This window comes from Metarhizium acridum, assembly GCF_019434415.1.
Source record: "Metarhizium acridum strain ARSEF 324 chromosome Unknown scaffold_574, whole genome shotgun sequence".
NCBI classification, from domain to species: Eukaryota; Fungi; Ascomycota; class Sordariomycetes; order Hypocreales; family Clavicipitaceae; genus Metarhizium; species Metarhizium acridum.
This window is the reverse complement of record NW_027094044.1, coordinates 126,291-142,191: the sequence shown is the minus strand read 5'-3', so window position 1 is coordinate 142,191 and position 15,901 is coordinate 126,291. Positions and strand designations below refer to the sequence as shown.

The 15,901-nt window shown below is 52.4% G+C and overlaps 4 protein-coding genes across 4 annotated transcripts; 3 read left to right on the top strand and 1 right to left on the bottom strand.

The window, feature by feature from the left end:
- The first annotated feature begins 2,133 nt into the window (after positions 1–2,133).
- Positions 2,134–9,571, top strand: J3458_020478 (uncharacterized protein). Its single transcript, XM_066122060.1, has 3 exons — positions 2,134–2,713; positions 2,826–8,073; positions 8,144–9,571. The coding sequence occupies exons 2-3, from the start codon at positions 2,877–2,879 to the stop codon at positions 9,253–9,255; spliced, it is 6,309 nt and encodes a 2,102-aa protein (XP_065972685.1). The 5' UTR covers positions 2,134–2,713; positions 2,826–2,876; the 3' UTR covers positions 9,256–9,571.
- A 595-nt stretch (positions 9,572–10,166) lies between these two features.
- On the top strand, positions 10,167–10,475 carry J3458_020477 (uncharacterized protein; the record flags this gene model as incomplete). The annotated part of the gene is made up of 1 exon (XM_007814915.2): positions 10,167–10,475. One exon carries the CDS (start codon positions 10,167–10,169, stop codon positions 10,473–10,475), a length of 309 nt encoding a protein of 102 aa, XP_007813106.2.
- Positions 10,476–10,765: 290 nt separating this feature from the next.
- Positions 10,766–11,674, top strand: J3458_020476 (uncharacterized protein; the record flags this gene model as incomplete). The annotated part of the gene is made up of 1 exon (XM_066122059.1): positions 10,766–11,674. One exon carries the CDS (start codon positions 10,766–10,768, stop codon positions 11,672–11,674), a length of 909 nt encoding a protein of 302 aa, XP_065972684.1.
- A 572-nt stretch (positions 11,675–12,246) lies between these two features.
- J3458_020475 (uncharacterized protein) lies at positions 12,247–13,840 on the bottom strand (the record flags this gene model as incomplete). The annotated part of the gene is made up of 1 exon (XM_007814916.2): positions 12,247–13,840. The coding sequence occupies one exon, from the start codon at positions 13,838–13,840 to the stop codon at positions 12,833–12,835; it is 1,008 nt and encodes a 335-aa protein (XP_007813107.2). The 3' UTR covers positions 12,247–12,832.
- Between the last annotated feature and the right edge of the window lie 2,061 nt (positions 13,841–15,901).

Sequence of the window (15,901 nt, the reverse complement as noted above, 5' to 3'; positions counted from 1 at the left end):
GACAGGCGAAAAGGTGAAGGGATCGGGAGGAACACGCCGCTGGGCGGGTCGCCGCAAGTACCAGTACATCACAGCCATTGGCACTGAACGATTAGATTGGATTGGACTCAGCAAGGCAGCGGTTGTTGGATAGCACCTGACTGACTGCTGGGACAAGTTGACACCAGCATTAGATTGTTGAACCAAGCGGCCCCACTGAAAAGTTGGCAGGGCCAAAAAAATGGGGGGTACTCCGTACTTACCTTGGGTGTTTCCAGAAATTTGGCGGGGCACCTGCAGGTGCAGAGGCATTGGACCTTTGCCTCACGGAGACCGGCTCCTGGAACACGGGTTTTCTCAACCATACTGGGGCGCTAAGCCCCTTGGGGCGGAGTGCTGGCTCAATCCGAGCCATTTTACTGGTTGCTCTGATTTCGTAGCAGTACTTCCACGCTATTGATGAGTTCCCGACACACCACCCCAGATATCACGATGCGCGGCATGGCAATTCTTTTTGGCCTCCACGGCCTCTTTGCCCAACATCGAAAAGTATTCTGTGATGCGTACTGCGAGCACGTCAAGCACTCTAAGTTTGATGTGGGCATATTTGGTCCCCTCTGGGGTCATCACGGCGCGACATTCTACGGTAAGACGTTCGCGCCATAGACGAAAAAAAGACTAAGCCATCGAATATACATGTATTTTGCTGCGTGTCGGGGAACATCAACAATATCGCGGCCTCGGTGGACAAAAGTTGACTCGGCAATGTCCAGCCAAGGCCCTCTCGTACTCTCCGTTCCTCCCGTCCGAAACGGCACCCAGTAAATTTCAGTTCCAGAGTTCAGCCCGGTCCAGGTACATCTAAAATTGATGAGCCGCGACGGATGGGTACGGTGGTGCGGTCTGGTTTATTTCCTGCAGAACCGGCTGTTATTAGACCCCTGGCAGCCCAGGTCACGCATGCACGCTTAGTTGGTGTGCGAGTGACGACGGCTACTTTACGTAGCCGCAAAAATTCCGCTGGGGACGTGGGCCGCCATGGTACGCCAAAAGTACCGGTACATTTGCAGCCAGTGCAAAGCCACGGCCGCTGCGCAACGTCGAAGAACGACAGATATTTCAACAAGATGCCAACAGCTTAAGGATCGTTCATGCGGATGCGGATGCGGAGGCGGAAGCGGAGGCGGCAATAAACCTACTTAGTAGCCATCGAGCAAAGACTCTGCAGTTGCGTGTATAGTTGGTGAGTTCTGGCCCAACCGAGCTCCCTTTATTATTTCCCCATCGACATGGGATGTTTGTTGGCCCATGCTAAACATTTCATGCTGGCGCAAGGCTCCGTCAGAAGACGCAGCATTACGGAGAGATGACAGGAGAGCACGAGACTACATACACATCATTGCTACCCTTTTTTATGCACTTGATATTAGCATATGCATCTTTTTTCCCCCATTGCTGTGCACGAAACTGTCGCTTATGTCGGCGTGTCATACAGTGTGTAATGGCCGTTCCCTGCCCCATCGCAGGACGAGGGGCTCGGAGTTCGGGACTAAAGACACCGCGCATGATTGAGTAGATGAGTCTGGACGTGCCAGTTCTCAACGCGGCAACCACCATCAACAAACAAGAGATCCAACTGGCCTGACCCTGCAACTGAAGCCACAGTGAAAGCCTTCTTCCGCCACAGTTTGCCCCTCGCGGGCAATCGCTCGGGTTGGGGGACGAGAAGTACATACATAGAATCATGCATCACTGTGGCAGATGACATTTGGTCGTCTCAACATTGGATCCTCACCTCCTGACTGTGCACCGGTACCGGTACATGCAGGCATCTAGATTGAGGGAGGGGACGCCACCAGACTGTACATGTGCCAAACGGTCTGGTGCTAGTCAACCCGTCTATCCCTCTGTCAGGGGAGCCAAAAAAGTGGGAGCAGTCAACTTTCGAGAATGTTGGAGTCGAGTTGGTGTTGCGACAATCCCCAACAGAACTTAAAAAAAAAATTGGCGAGCCACGCCCCGAGCTGCCGGCACCTCTCCTGGCCGCTGCAGCCCACACAGCCCACTTGGGAGCGAGCTGGACCTCTGATTGAGCGGCAGGGGTTGGGGTTTGGGAATGCGGCCCTGGCCTGGTCCTCCGAGCTGGGGGCCTGGGTCCTGGATTATTGGGACATGCTCAATGTTCAAGTCACCACAGCTCCGTCCGTTATTGTGTACGCCGTGCTGTGCTGTAAATACGATACTAACTGGCCGCGACCCCAAACTGAACCATCCATACAACCAACTGGCCCGATTTTCCTTCTCGACCATTGGTTGTGCCTCGACTCTCCTCGCCGATTTGTCGACGTTGAGAGAGATTTGGGTGTGGCTGCGGTCCTGGCACTTTTTCCACACCTTTGGCAACGTCTCTTCGAGAGTTCGTCTATCCCATTTCCACCCCCTCGTCCCAATCTCCGACTCTCCTTGCGATTCCTCCTCTTGTACATGCTTCATTGTGAGCCCATCCTAGGTGTTTGCTGGCATTTGTCGTTGTTGCACACCTGCTCCTGAAGAAGCCCGTTCTCCCTGTTCTTCACCTGTGCCGCAACCGCTTCGAACACTGGGTCGCCATCCCCGGCCAAGCTTGTTGAGCAATTGCGCATTCGATTGAACTGTTCCGGCTCGCCCGCCCTATTCTCATTCCACGAGCAACCGTCCACGGAGCTAATTCTGCAATACTTTATTTAATTCATAGGTATGTTATTTTCAGAATGTTGATTGCTGGAATTGCTAGCTCGTCAATTGGTTAAAAAAATCTTGCCAATGGTGGGTTGTTGACTGACTGAAGGATCCGTTACCATACACAGATTTTGCTCGATACCCTTTCATCCGTTCTCTGCCGACGAAATAATTTTACCATGTACGGCACTGGCACAGGCCCTCAGACGGGCATTTCCACGCCCAGATCCAGCGCCTCCCTTCGACCTTTGACCCTCACTCACGGTAGTCTCGAAACCTCGTTTTTCGTTCCTACTAGCCTTCATTTCCACGCCTCCCAGATCAAAGACCGCTTTGTGGCTAGCTTGCCCACGGCTACAGACGAGCTTGCTCAAGATGACGAGCCATCATCCGTTGCCGAGCTGGTGGCTCGATATCTCGGCTTCGTTGCGAAAGAGGTTGAGGACGGTGAGGACGACGCTCAGGGTTCATACGAGGAGGTCCTGAAGCTCGTTCTCAATGAGTTTGAGCGAGCATTCCTCCGCGGCAATGAGGTCCACGCTATTGCTGCTGCCCTTCCCGGCATTGAAGCGAAGAAACTCGAAGTTATCCGGTCCTACTACATGGCTCGTGCCGTCTCTAACAGAACTATCAAGCCTCACGAGTCCGCTCTATTTCGAGCCGCTGGCGACGGTTCTGCCGATATCTATACCATTTTTGGTGGACAGGGCAACATCGAGGAATACTTTGACGAGCTCCGTCAGGTTTTCCAGACCTACTCCAGCTTCATCGCTGAACTCGTCACATCGGCCGCTGAGCAGCTGAGGACGCTGTCTACCAATCCTAGCGCAGAGAAGATGTTCCCCAAGGGCTTGGACATCATGAACTGGTTACAACATCCCGACTCGACTCCTGATGTTGAGTACCTAATTTCTGCTCCCGTTAGTTTCCCCTTGATTGGTCTCGTCCAGATGGCCCATTATGAGGTCACCTGCAAGACTCTGGGTGTACACCCTGGTATGCTTCGTGAGCGCATCAGTGGCAGCACCGGCCATTCTCAAGGCATTGTCATGGCCGCCGCAACCTCTGCTGCCGATGATTGGGAGTCATGGCGCGAGATTGTCAGCTCAACGCTGTCTATTCTGTTCTGGGTCGGTACAAGAAGTCAGCAGGCTTTCCCTACTACCTCCATGACACCTACCATGCTTCGCGAATCCACCGAGCACGGTGAGGGTAACCCAACCCCCATGTTGAGCATCCGAGATCTCTCGCAGCAGGAGGTCCAGAAGCATATCGATGCAACGAATCAATACCTCCCTCCACATCGACATATCAGTATCTCGCTTATCAACAGCCCTCGCAACCTGGTTGTAACTGGTCCACCTACCTCTCTGTACGGTCTTAATTCTCGGTTGCGAAAGGTCAAGGCTCCCACTGGCTTAGATCAGACTCGTGTCCCCTACACTGACCGTAAGATCCGCTTTGTGAACCGTTTCTTGCCCATCACCGCACCCTTCCACAGCAAATATCTTGCCGAGGCTACCGAAATGATTGATGCAGATCTCAAGAATATTTCTATCGATGCTGAAGATCTTGGCATCCCCGTTTTCGATACCAACACAGGCAAGGACCTTCGAACTGAAGTCAAGGGCAACATTGTTCCTACCCTTGTGCGATTGATCACCCGTGATCCTGTGAACTGGGAGAAGGCTACCGTCTTCCCTGGCGCCACTCATATCCTTGACTTTGGCCCTGGAGGCGTTTCCGGTCTTGGTACTCTGACCAGCCGAAACAAGGAGGGTACTGGCGTTCGTGTCATCCTGGCTGGTACTATCGAGGGGACCATGAACGAGGTTGGCTACAAGCCCGAGATCTTCGATAGAGACGAAGAGAATGCGCTGCGATATGCCATTGACTGGGTGAAGGAGTTCGGGCCTCGTTTGGTCAAGACTTCTGGCGGCCGCAAGTACCTCGATACCAAGATGAGCCGTTTGTTGGGATTGCCTCCTATTGTCGTCGCCGGCATGACGCCTTGTACTGTTCCTTGGGACTTTGTTGCTGCTACCATGAACGCTGGTTACCATATTGAGCTTGCTGGTGGCGGCTACTTCATGCCTGGCATGATGACCGACGCCTTGCTCAAGATCGAGAAGGCAATCCCCTCTGGGCGTGGTATTACTGTCAACTTGATCTATGTCAACCCCCGCGCTATGGCTTGGCAGATCCCCTTGCTTGGCAAGCTTCGAGCTGAGGGAGTGCCTATCGAGGGATTGACCATTGGTGCCGGTGTTCCTTCCATTGAGGTTGCTCAGGAGTATATTGAGACACTTGGGCTCAAGCACATTGGTTTCAAGCCCGGCTCTGTTGAGGCTATTCAGGCCGTCGTTAATATTGCCAAGGCTAACCCTAACTTCCCTGTCCTTCTACAGTGGACTGGCGGCCGTGGCGGTGGCCACCACTCCTTCGAGGACTTCCATCAACCCATCCTACAAATGTACGGCCGCATTCGTCGCCAGGAAAATATTATTTTGGTGGCTGGTAGTGGTTTTGGTGGTGCTGAGGACACCTATCCCTACATTACCGGCGACTGGGCTAAGAAGTACGGTTACCCTCCCATGCCCTTCGATGGTTGCTTGTTCGGTAGTCGCATGATGGTTGCCAAGGAAGCGCATACCAGCAAGGATGCCAAACAGGCAATCATCGATGCTCCTGGTTTGGACGACAGTGAGTGGGAGAAGACCTACAGGGGTCCTGCTGGCGGCGTTATCACAGTTCGTTCCGAAATGGGTGAGCCCATCCACAAGTTGGCCACCCGCGGCGTTCGTTTTTGGGCCGAGATGGACCAGAAGATCTTTAGCTTGCCCAAGGAGAAGCGTGTTGCTGAGCTCAAGAAGAACCGTGACTACATTATTAAGCGCCTCAACGATGATTTCCAGAAGGTTTGGTTCGGTTGCAACAAGGAGGGCAAGGCTTGTGATTTGGAGGACATGACCTATGGTGAGGTTGTTCGCCGAATGGTTGAGCTTCTCTATGTCAAACACCAGCAGCGTTGGATCGACCCTACCTATGTCAGATTGACTGGTGATTTCATTCACCGCGTCGAAGAGCGTTTCACTAGCACTGCTGGGAAAGCGTCTCTTCTTCAGAATTACGCTGACCTCAATGAGCCCTTTTCGACCGTGGAGCATATTCTTTCTCACTACCCCGAAGCCGAGACCCAAATCATTAATGCCCAGGATGTCCAGCATTTCTTAATTCTTTGCCTGCAACCCACTCAAAAGCCCGTCACCTTCATCCCCTCTCTTGACGACAACTTTGAGTTCTTTTTCAAGAAGGACTCTCTTTGGCAGTCTGAAGATTTGGATGCTGTGATTGGTCAGGATGTTGGCCGAACATGTATTCTCCAGGGTCCTGCTGCCGTCAAATATTCAACTGTGGTTGACGAGCCTATCAAGGACATTCTGGATGGCATTCACGAGTCACATATCAAGATGCTTACTAAGGATATGTACAACAACGATGAGGGCTCCATTCCTTTCGTCGAATATTTTGGTGGCAAGTTGGTCGAGTCTGAGATTCCTCTAGATGTTGAGGGTCTTACTGTTGCCTACGACGCTCATAAAAATACCTACCGCTTGTCTTCTGCGGCTGGTGCTTCACTCCCTTCTCTGGAATCCTGGCTGGCTTTGCTCGCCGGTCCCAACCGCAACTGGCGCCATGCTCTCCTCATGTCGGACGTTGTTGTTCAGGGCCAGAAGTTCCAGACCAACCCGCTGAAACGCATTTTTGCTCCTACTCGTGGCCTGTTTGTTGAAATCCAGTACCCCAACGAGCCTTCCAAGACCACCATTATTGTCCGAGAACAGCCTCGACACAACCACTACGTCGATGTCATCGAGGTCAAGCTTGTTGGCAAGAATGAAATTCTCGTCAACTTGATCAAGGATACCACTGCTCTTGGCAGGCCTGTTGCCATGCCACTCAAATTTACCTATAACCCTGAGGCTGGCTACGCTCCGATTCGCGAAGTAATGACGGATCGCAACGACCGTATCAAGGAGTTCTACTGGAAGGCATGGTTCGGTGACGAGCCCTTGAATCTGGATGCTCTTATTACCAGCACATTCGATGGTGGCCGAACCACCATTACAAGTGAGGCAATCAACGATTTCGTCCACGCCGTTGGCAATACTGGTGAGGCTTTCGTCGATAGACCTGGAAAGATTGTCTATGCTCCTATGGACTTCGCCATCGTCGTTGGGTGGAAGGCAATTACCAAGCCCATCTTCCCCCGCACTATCGATGGTGACTTGCTTGAGTTGGTTCACTTGTCCAACCAGTTCCGTATGATATCTGGTGCCGAGCCTCTCAAAAAGGGTGACGAGGTTGCCACCACTGCACAAGTCAACGCAGTTATCAATCAGGAAGCCGGCAAGATGGTCGAAGTCTGTGGCACCATTTCTCGTGACGGTAAGCCCGTCATGGAAGTAACGTCACAGTTCCTGTACCGCGGCAAATACTCCGATTACGAGAACACTTTTCAGCGCAAGATTGAAACGCCTGTGCAAGTTCACCTGGCTACTACTAAGGATGTTGCCGTCCTTCGCTCCAAGCAGTGGTTCACTAGTGATGAACTCCCTAGTGACATTGATCTGCTTGGCCAGACCTTGACCTTCAAGCTTCAGTCTCTTGTCCGGTACAAAAATAAGAACGTCTTCAGCAGCGTCGAGACTCGAGGTCAGGTTCTCTTGGAGCTGCCCACCAAGGAAGTTATCCAGGTTGCTAGCGTCGACTATGAGGCTGGCGAGTCTCACGGTAACCCCGTCATGGATTACCTGGAACGTCATGGTTCTCCTCTGGACCAGCCCATTCTTTTCGAGAATCCTATTCCGCTAAGTGGCAAGACTCCTCTGCAGCTGCGTGCCCCTTCCTCCAACGAGACGTACGCTCGTGTCTCTGGAGACTACAACCCTATCCACGTTTCTCGTGTCTTTTCCACCTATGCCAACCTGCCAGGCACCATTACCCACGGCATGTACTCTAGTGCTGCCGTCCGGAGCCTAGTCGAGACTTGGGCAGCCGAGAACGATATTGGCCGTGTCCGGAGCTTCCAGGCCACGTTTGCCGGGATGGTTCTGCCTAATGATGACATCCAGGTGAAGCTGCAGCATGTTGGTATGGTTGCCGGCCGCAAGATCATTAAGGTCGAGGTTAGCAACACTGAGAGTGAGGAGAAGGTCTTGCTGGGTGAGGCTGAAGTCGAACAGCCTGTGACAGCCTACGTCTTCACAGGCCAAGGTTCACAGGAGCAGGGTATGGGTATGGAACTCTATGGTAGCAGTCCTGTGGCCAAGGAGGTTTGGGACCGGGCTGACAAGTACCTCCTCGACAATTATGGTAAGTGGTTTTTCACATGTTACCATTGCAACAAACTTTTCTTTAGATGCAGCTGCTAACCAAGGGCCAGGCTTCTCCATCACCAATATCGTTAAGAACAACCCAAAGGAACTTACTATTCACTTTGGTGGTCCACGAGGCAAGGCTATCCGTCAGAACTACATGGCCATGACTTTTGAGACTGTTGCCGCAGATGGCTCTATCAAGTCTGAGCGTATTTTCAAGGAGATTGATGAAAGTACAACTTCATACACTTACCGATCGCCTACTGGTCTCCTCTCAGCTACCCAATTTACGCAGCCTGCCCTAACATTGATGGAGAAGGCTAGCTTCGAAGATATGAAGTCCAAGGGCCTTGTGCCTCGTGACAGCACCTTTGCTGGTCATTCTCTGGGTGAATATTCAGCTCTTGCTGCCTTGGCTGATGTCATGCCCATTGAGTCATTGGTGTCTGTCGTTTTCTATCGCGGCTTGACCATGCAAGTGGCTGTAGAGCGTGACGCTGCTGGCCGATCCAATTACTCTATGTGTGCTGTCAATCCCAGCCGTATCTCCAAGACGTTCAATGAAGAGGCTCTGCAGTTCGTTGTCAACAACATTGCTGAAGAGACGGGCTGGCTACTGGAAATTGTCAACTACAACATTGCCAACATGCAGTACGTGTGCGCTGGTGACTTGCGTGCCCTGGACACACTTGCCGGGGTTACAAACTTCCTCAAGATGCAGCAAATCGATATTGAGGAAATGCGAAGCAACATTGAGGAAGCCAAGGATGCTCTTTGCAAGATCATCCGCGGATGCGCCGAGGCGACTCTGAAGAAGCCTCTTCCGCTGGAGTTGGAGCGTGGATTTGCCACAATCCCTCTGCGCGGGATCGATGTTCCTTTCCACTCCACATTTTTGCGATCAGGCGTCAAGCCTTTCCGATCATTCCTGCTCAAGAAGATTAACAAGACGACGATTGACCCTTCGAAGCTGGTTGGAAAGTACATTCCCAACGTTACCGCCAAGCCCTTTGAGCTCACCAGGGAGTACTTTGAAGACGTTTACAAGCTGACCAATTCACCCAAGATTGGTGCTGTGTTGGCCAATTGGGATAAGTACACGCAAGAGGACGAGAGCAAGGCTGTTAGCGACAGCTCATCAAGCGTGGGCTACGACGGGCCTGGTGCCGCCGCCTAAGGGGTGACGAGCGGACGAGAAGGCCACGAAAGAAGGGACAAGAGAAGAAAAGAGACAGGCATTACTTACGAGATAAGAAGGCAAAATAACCATCACACTATAGATCTTTGCATGGTGGAGGCAAGCAAAGTCCCTCATTCTTCTGACGACGACGACAGGGATGGCATCGGTCGTCATGATGCTGGGATGAAGATTGACTAAATCATGAGTTGATTTGTGGAGGTTTTGATGTATTACAGCCTTGCTGTACCTAGTTAGAAGGAACAGTGTTGTTACGATATATTAATAGACATGCTATGCATTATGTTAAGTATGGAGTTTCAAAATGCTGAAGATTGATATTGTGTTGCGTCTGGATCGTCCTCGCAAAGGTTGCGATCAAAGGTCTCACGTACTTGCATATGCATCGCACGTACGTATGTATGCACGCGGTGGATTATGCAGTCATCCCCGCCCCGTTATCAATCATTAATTCGGGCGCCGGCGACGACCGCGTCCAAGAGCCAATTGCGGGTGGGTCCAGACGTCTGCCCTTGCTGGTCTCCGAACTCCGTAATGGGTTACCCACCTGGGGCACTAGTACTGGTAGGTAAGGAAGGAAGGAAGGATCTCTGCCGCTTCCATCAGGAAACCGGACGTGTTCCAGCTTGTTCCTTTGATTGTTTGCTTTCCGCAGTCATTCTTTGCATCCGTGATTCACCCGTTGGCGACAGGGACAGTGCATGCGGGGAACCACGTGGTTGTGCGACGATTGACTCTTTACTCACCGTGCATTTTAAGAGGGCCGTGAAACTGCCAGCACGCATATTGAGTTTCATTGCTAGAGCTGGGCCTTGTAAACTGGCATCTTGTTTCTCCTTCTCTTTCCTTGCCGCCTACCTCGTGCAAATGACGATTCTTATCCCTTGAACATGGTGCTCACGAGACTGGCCTCGGAACCTAGGAAGTTCCACGTCCTTCTGGGAACTTTTGTCCACAGCAAATCCCGTACGGAGCTGGAGTACATCCATAACGCGGGTGTTGCAGTCGACCATGGCGGCAAGATTGTCGCCATCGCGAGAGACTGCGAGAGCGTGAATGCGGCCAGGGACAAGGTTTTGGAGGAGACGGGGTGGACGCAGGGCAATATTGATGTGGTTGCGTGTGGTGAGGGACAGTTCTTCTTTCCCGGCTTCATAGGTACGCATGTCGTGGCTCAATTCACAGCAACAAGAGGATAACACGCGAGCATGTATAGACACCCACGTCCATGCCTCGCAGTACCCCAACGTGGGCATATTCGGCAAATCCACCCTCCTAGACTGGCTAGAGAAATACACGTTCCCCCTCGAATCATCTCTCTCAGACCTCGCCAAAGCCCGCAAAGTATACACCGCCTGTGTGCGAACGAACCCTCTCCCACGGCACCACCACCGCAACCTACTACGCAACCGTGGATGTGCCCGCGACCAACCTCCTTGCGGACCTGTGTCTGTCCCTCGGCCAGCGCGCCTTCGTCGGGAGAGTCTGCATGGACAGAAAGGAGCTATGTCCCTCGTACTACCGCGACGAATCTGCCGAGCAGTCCCTCCACTGTGCCAAGGAGTCCATTGCGCATATCAAGGAGATTGACCCTGGCTATGAACTCATCTCGCCCATCTTGACCCCTCGCTTCGCACCATCCTGTTCCTCAGAGGGGATGAAGGGACTTTCTGCCATTCAGAAAAGGGATGACTTGCCCGTTCAGACTCATATTTCCGAGAACAAGGGCGAAATCCAGCTGGTTGCCGACACGTACCCCGAGTCAGGATCCTACGCGAAAGTCTACGACGACCATGGTCTCCTCACGCCTAAAACCGTACTCGCTCACGCAGTTCACATCACCGAGGACGAAGCGCGTCTCATCTCGCAACGCGGGTCAAAGGTCTCCCACTGCCCCTGTAGCAACTCGTCGCTTACCAGCGGCGAGGCCCGCGTCCGCTGGATGTGGGAACAGGGCATTGAAGTCGGTCTAGGCACCGATATGAGCGGCGGCTACTCGCCGTCAATACTAGAAGCCGCAAGGCAGGCTACCCTCACCAGTCGTCATTTGGCGATGCAGATCGGGGATGAGGCGCTGCGGGAAAAGACAAAGCTGACCGTGGAGGAGGCGCTGTATCTTGCCACCAGGGGCGGTGCGCAGTGTCTAGGTCTGGGCGACAAGGTCGGCGGCTTCGAGGTGGGCAAGCAGCTGGACGCGCAGCTGATTGCTCTGGGACAAGTGCAGGATGATGGACTGAGGGCCGGCGAGGACGAGGATGGCCACGTGGATGCCGGCAATGTGGATATTTTTGGCTGGGAGACGTGGGAGGAGCGCGTTGCCAAGTGGCTGTACAACGGGGATGACCGGAACACCAAGAAGGTCTGGGTCAAGGGCCGGTTGGTGCATTCTAGACGATAGGGCCGTCTGCACGGTTTAGGTCGTATAGAGTAGCGACCATGTATGTGGATTCGAAGGGTTACATGGACCACGAAGACGCGGTCAACTACCAATTATGAGACTGGTGGCTGCGTGACCAGGAGTCGCGGTGGCGATGGATATGCCACGAGCATGTATATAGAATTATAGAGCGCATCGAATCTGATCAAATGCTCGTTCAAGACAAGCATGGTAACCTGAATGGCAGGCCAGCAGCCCCTCAAACCGACCTGGCATCTTTCTATCCCATCTCGCGGCAGGGCTCGTCCTTCGCTCTATCCATGTTGTTCTTTGCAAGACCGAGTTGTCAAGGGCCTTGATCTCTCTCGACTTCGACCCATTTTCCCTCCTTGTGCGCCGCCAGCTCTTCCATTTGGCTCATCTTGGCTTACATACTTCACGTGGGAGCACTTTTGCAACCAGCGTCTGTTGCGTCGACCACTGGCAGCTTGGATACAGTAGCAATATTTTAGAAGAGCCCAAAGGTACATTATGGGGATTGCTGGGCCAAAGCAAACATCTATGGCATCATGACCGCAAACAAGGCCAGAATGGGGACCCGCGTGGCCCGAACCCAGGCCTATCTCGGATCTTTCGAACCAAATGTCTGGAAAATACAGGCATCAAGACTGTTATCTGAAATTCACTAAAAACATACTAACTTAGCTGCTGGCAATCTGCTCCAACGCGAGCGCTCTATCCGACACAACAATCAGCGCCAAGACCAACAACCCAATCGCCCCGAGCGCAATATGAACACGCAGAGCGTCTTCGATTACTGGGAAAATAGACGTACGTCCTGTATCAAAGCCAGTCTCGTTTATTAAAAGGCTCGTCTCAAAGAAGGGCATGTCCCGTATTCGCAGAGAACAACAACCTGAACTAACCGGCCCCTTATTCGAGCACAAAGAGCCTCTGAACCCGATAAAGAGTAAGAGAGCTCGACTCGTGCCGCAATTTCCAGTGAAATGCCAAACTTTCATCTCTGGGAATGTCGCTAATGTCTGATTCCGCATCTGCCCATTTGTAATTCTTTTTTTTTTGCCCCCCGAAACTCGCTGTCCCATACATATCTGTGTGCCCAATGCAAGTCGCTACTTTATCAAGTCCAGCCGAGCGAGGGATAGCTGATCCTCGCGACTAGGTCTGACCGAAGTCGTAAGACGGAACGAACGACACCCAATCCATTGAGCTCGTCATGCCATTATGAGGAGCTGCCTCGACCTGTGTCTCAGGTGTAGCAGGAGTAGACGCAGCAGCGGCACGAGCGGCTTCAGCTCGCTGGCGAGCAAACCGCTCGTTGGCCGCCGCTTTCTTCCGCTGGCGGTCCTTGTTCCGGAGCGCTCTCCTACGCGACTCTTGCTCGGTCCTGTTCTTCTTGCGCTGGGCATAAACGACGTCCATGCGCGCAAGCACATCGCTGCGGATCTTGAGGAGCATATCCGGACGGATGCAGTCGAAGTCGGCGGGATTGCCACCAAGGCCAATCACCTTGGCTTCCAACCACGCAATCCGGATGAACTGGGTGACGTTGAGCTTGGTGGCATTGGATAGGGCCTCGGACTTGGCAAGGCGGCTGCGCTTGGCTGCCTCGTTGTTGCGGGCTCGATCTTCTTTCTGCAGCTGCGCGGCGAGTCTATTGTTTTCGCGCTCCATGAGGAGCTTTTCCTCGGGCGAGGTGTTCTGGCTGGGCTTAATGAAGTCCGGAAAGACTTGCTTGGGAGCCATTTCACCGAGGGTGTGGTCGGGAATCACGGGCGGATTCTGCCTGTGGCTTTCCTGGTTTTGCTCGATTGCTAGCTGCCGGCGCGCCAGCTCTTCGGGATCACCGTTGTCGGGAATGGTGAGACCGACTAGATCAAGCGGGTAGCCTTCAAAGTTTACTTCTGACTGCTCATCCATACAGGGACGGGGGCTCGAAAGACGGTGAGGAAATACGCGTGTCACCACCGGCGTCTGCACAGACGACGGGATGGTCTCAAAAGGGAGTGAATTTGAGACGTGTTGGTTCTCCAAGTAACCACCAGTAAAACGAAGATCAGAATGGAAACCCGAGCCAACTGTATGGGGTGTCATCTGGTTGCCAGGCCCAGAGTTGAAGTTGAAGTTGTTTGGATGCATGTCGTGGCCCAGAAAGCCGTTGCCCATAATGGCACTCGACGCAACTGGGGCAGTATCCGGAAACATCAATCCCTGGTTCTGAATCTGGCCGCTGGTACCTATTACTCTGAGGCTCAGAGCTTCCCTGGCCAGTAACCATGGGGTAATACGTGGTCATGATGACTGCTTCCAGGTCTGGGCACGATAGAAGGTTTCAAGGGTTTGTTGAGTAAAGCAAAGAAGCCGAGGTGATTTCATGTGTTGCTTCAAGATAAAAGAGATGAGTAAATAGTTATCTGTGTCAGGAAGTGGTTAGTTGACGCCATTAAATACGTTTCTCGCAACATGCCTCAAGCAAATGGTGCAACCCCAAAGAGCAGACCTCGTGAGCATCTCCCACAACACCACCAAGCAATGTAGCACACTGCTTTCCGACGGTGAAGGCATATCAAGTAGCAAACTTGGCATCTACCCTCTCGCCGAAATTGAGGCCAGCAGACGAGATGTGATGGCTGTGGCTCAAAAGAAACCAACATGGCTCGCCCAACCCCGGGTCCCGACCCCTTTGCCCCAGCAAGAAAACCAGATTCATACCTTTTTTTTCTGTTTTTGTGGTCTTAGAGACAGAGTGAGTATGACTCCTTGTATTATCAGTTTCCACTTTGAACTTTGAGGAGGGCCGTTTGTCGACGTGTTCACAAAGCCAGAGGTGATTCAGCAAATGCACGAACAGCAACGGAAGAGGAGAGATGTTATATGTTTCAGCAGCACAAGTGACTAAGAAGAAATGCGTAGACGTAGTCCGAATACCTTTCAGAGAATCAATGCTTTTGCTCGAGGGTGGCGTGTCGGGAAGACAAAATCATAGATAGACGCCCTTGGAGAAGAAGGAGAAGAAAGGTGTGGATGCCGAAGAGCCGTGCTGAAGGGGTGTGTGTGGCTTTAGGCGGCTCCCCCAGTTGAGAGATCAGACCAATCCCATGTTATGGGCATTGGGGAGGCTGGCGGCCTGCTTTGGCTACTTGGTGAGTTGTTATTGTCTTCTGTGTCTAGGAACTTTGCGGCATGGGCTCGTTGGGGAGGGAGTTGACGCGGAGGGAAACGGGGAACGGACCATTCGCTTGCGAACACGTTACATGTTGGAGTGAATGATGGGCGGGAGCTCAAGTCGCTTTCAAGAGCAGGTGACGCTACAAGAACACTGATGTTGTGCTCTTTTACGAGCAAACATTGGGAATAGTCTTGATAACCCATCGTCATGTGCGATGGTTGCAAGGCAGACACCCGGATATCTTCGTCAGAGACAGTGCTGAATCACATTTGACATTGGCCAAGGCTTCTGTAAAACGATCATGTATGAAGAATGAAGTCGTAGCCCGGTGAAAATTCTTCATCGAGAACAAAAGAACGGCCTCCGCATCTCTTGACCAGACAGCCCGCCCCTCCCCCAAAAGCTTCGATTTCAGATCCCACACGCCACGCTCAGTCTGACCAGATTCTGAAGCTAGGACAATCATTAATAAGCATGACAAATCGCTTTGGTGGAGTTTTATTGTATTCATTCTTCGACTTGCTGCCCAAACGTCTCTTAAGGCGGGTAAGAGTGCTGGGCGCGAGGTGGTGAGCAAGGCTGGACTTGCCACTGCGTCCTCAATTTCGAAACCTGGAGAAGCGACAAGGATATTTTATTCCTATTCCGGAAGAAAAAGGCCGACAGGGGAGTCTTGGATCCCTGCGATTTGTTAGATGAACGTTGGATCCAACGGGAGCTGCCCATCCTCCGTTTACACTCGCCTGGGAGCATCTGCCACGGGACTTCAGAACCTAGGTTTTTAACCACCCTGACAATGGCGCCCATTATTTTTTCAACCTATGATAGACATCTTCCGTTCCGATACAATTATGGTGTTTTCGAATTCGCAAGTCTCAACCCCCCCGAGAGAAGCGCACGAGTTTCTGCAGCTTCACGGTTCGTCCATCATGCTGACTGCGATTTTCGACTTTTTGGGGCGAAACTAGCCAAGATACTCTCTAGGTTTACAATGCTTGCATTTCATAGCCGCTGTTTGAAGCACCACCCGTCCAGAAATCTCTGAACGCAAAAATCCC